The following is a 781-nucleotide window of genomic DNA, read 5'->3' on the forward strand; positions in this document are numbered from 1 at the left end:
TATATATATTTATATATTTATATATATATATTATATATTTATATATATATATTATATATGTGTGTGTGTGTGTGGATGTACTTGTGTGTATATACGGAAAACTCTGAGAAATCACCCGCCAATGGTAACTCTGAGAACTCAGTCAGCTCTGACAAGTCTAGTATCTCTGAGAGCGCTGACAAGTCTGGCAACACAGAAAAGGCTGACAATCCAGAAGAGGCTGAAACCCAGAAAAGGTTGACAACTCTGGTAGCTCTAGCAGCAGCAGCAACGATTACAAGATTACTTGTGCCAAGAAGCGTGAGCTTGATTCCGATTCTCTTGAGGGTCCTATCCAAGAGGACAAGGTGTGCTGCCGATGGTCTGGCGAGTGCGGCGATTTGAACAAGTGCACCCAGTCATACTGCGAGGTTTGAAGACCCAGTCATATCGCAAGAAGGTGTCTCACTTGTTTAAAATCTATAACCGAGCAGACTTCCCGTTGTAAAGATTTATTATGTATTTTAGCCGAAACACCATAAAATAAAATAATGCGATATATCAAAGGATCATAATTTCTCTCACTATATTATTTACAACCCATTCACAATAATCTCACATAGCCACGCTCTACGATCTTCAATTAAATCTTCTATTATTTAGTGTGGCCAATTTAACTGAAAACACTTTGAGTCCGCAAACATTTACATCGCTTAGCCATGCTATATAGAGTCTGTCATATCACTATTTAGCTTTATGAATAGAATCTTCTCCATGATTAACCTTCGACTATACATATATG

General features: G+C 37.8%; 1 protein-coding gene across 1 annotated transcript; it reads left to right on the forward strand.

The window, feature by feature from the left end:
* Positions 1–262: 262 nt before the first annotated feature.
* On the forward strand, positions 263–416 carry SARC_17742 (hypothetical protein; the record flags this gene model as incomplete). Its single annotated transcript, XM_014288169.1, has 1 exon — positions 263–416. A coding segment is annotated over one exon (154 nt), but the record flags the coding sequence as incomplete, so codon positions are not given.
* Positions 417–781: the final 365 nt, after the last annotated feature.

Source organism: Sphaeroforma arctica, assembly GCF_001186125.1.
Source record: "Sphaeroforma arctica JP610 unplaced genomic scaffold supercont1.11914, whole genome shotgun sequence".
NCBI lineage: Eukaryota > Ichthyosporea > Ichthyophonida > Sphaeroforma > Sphaeroforma arctica.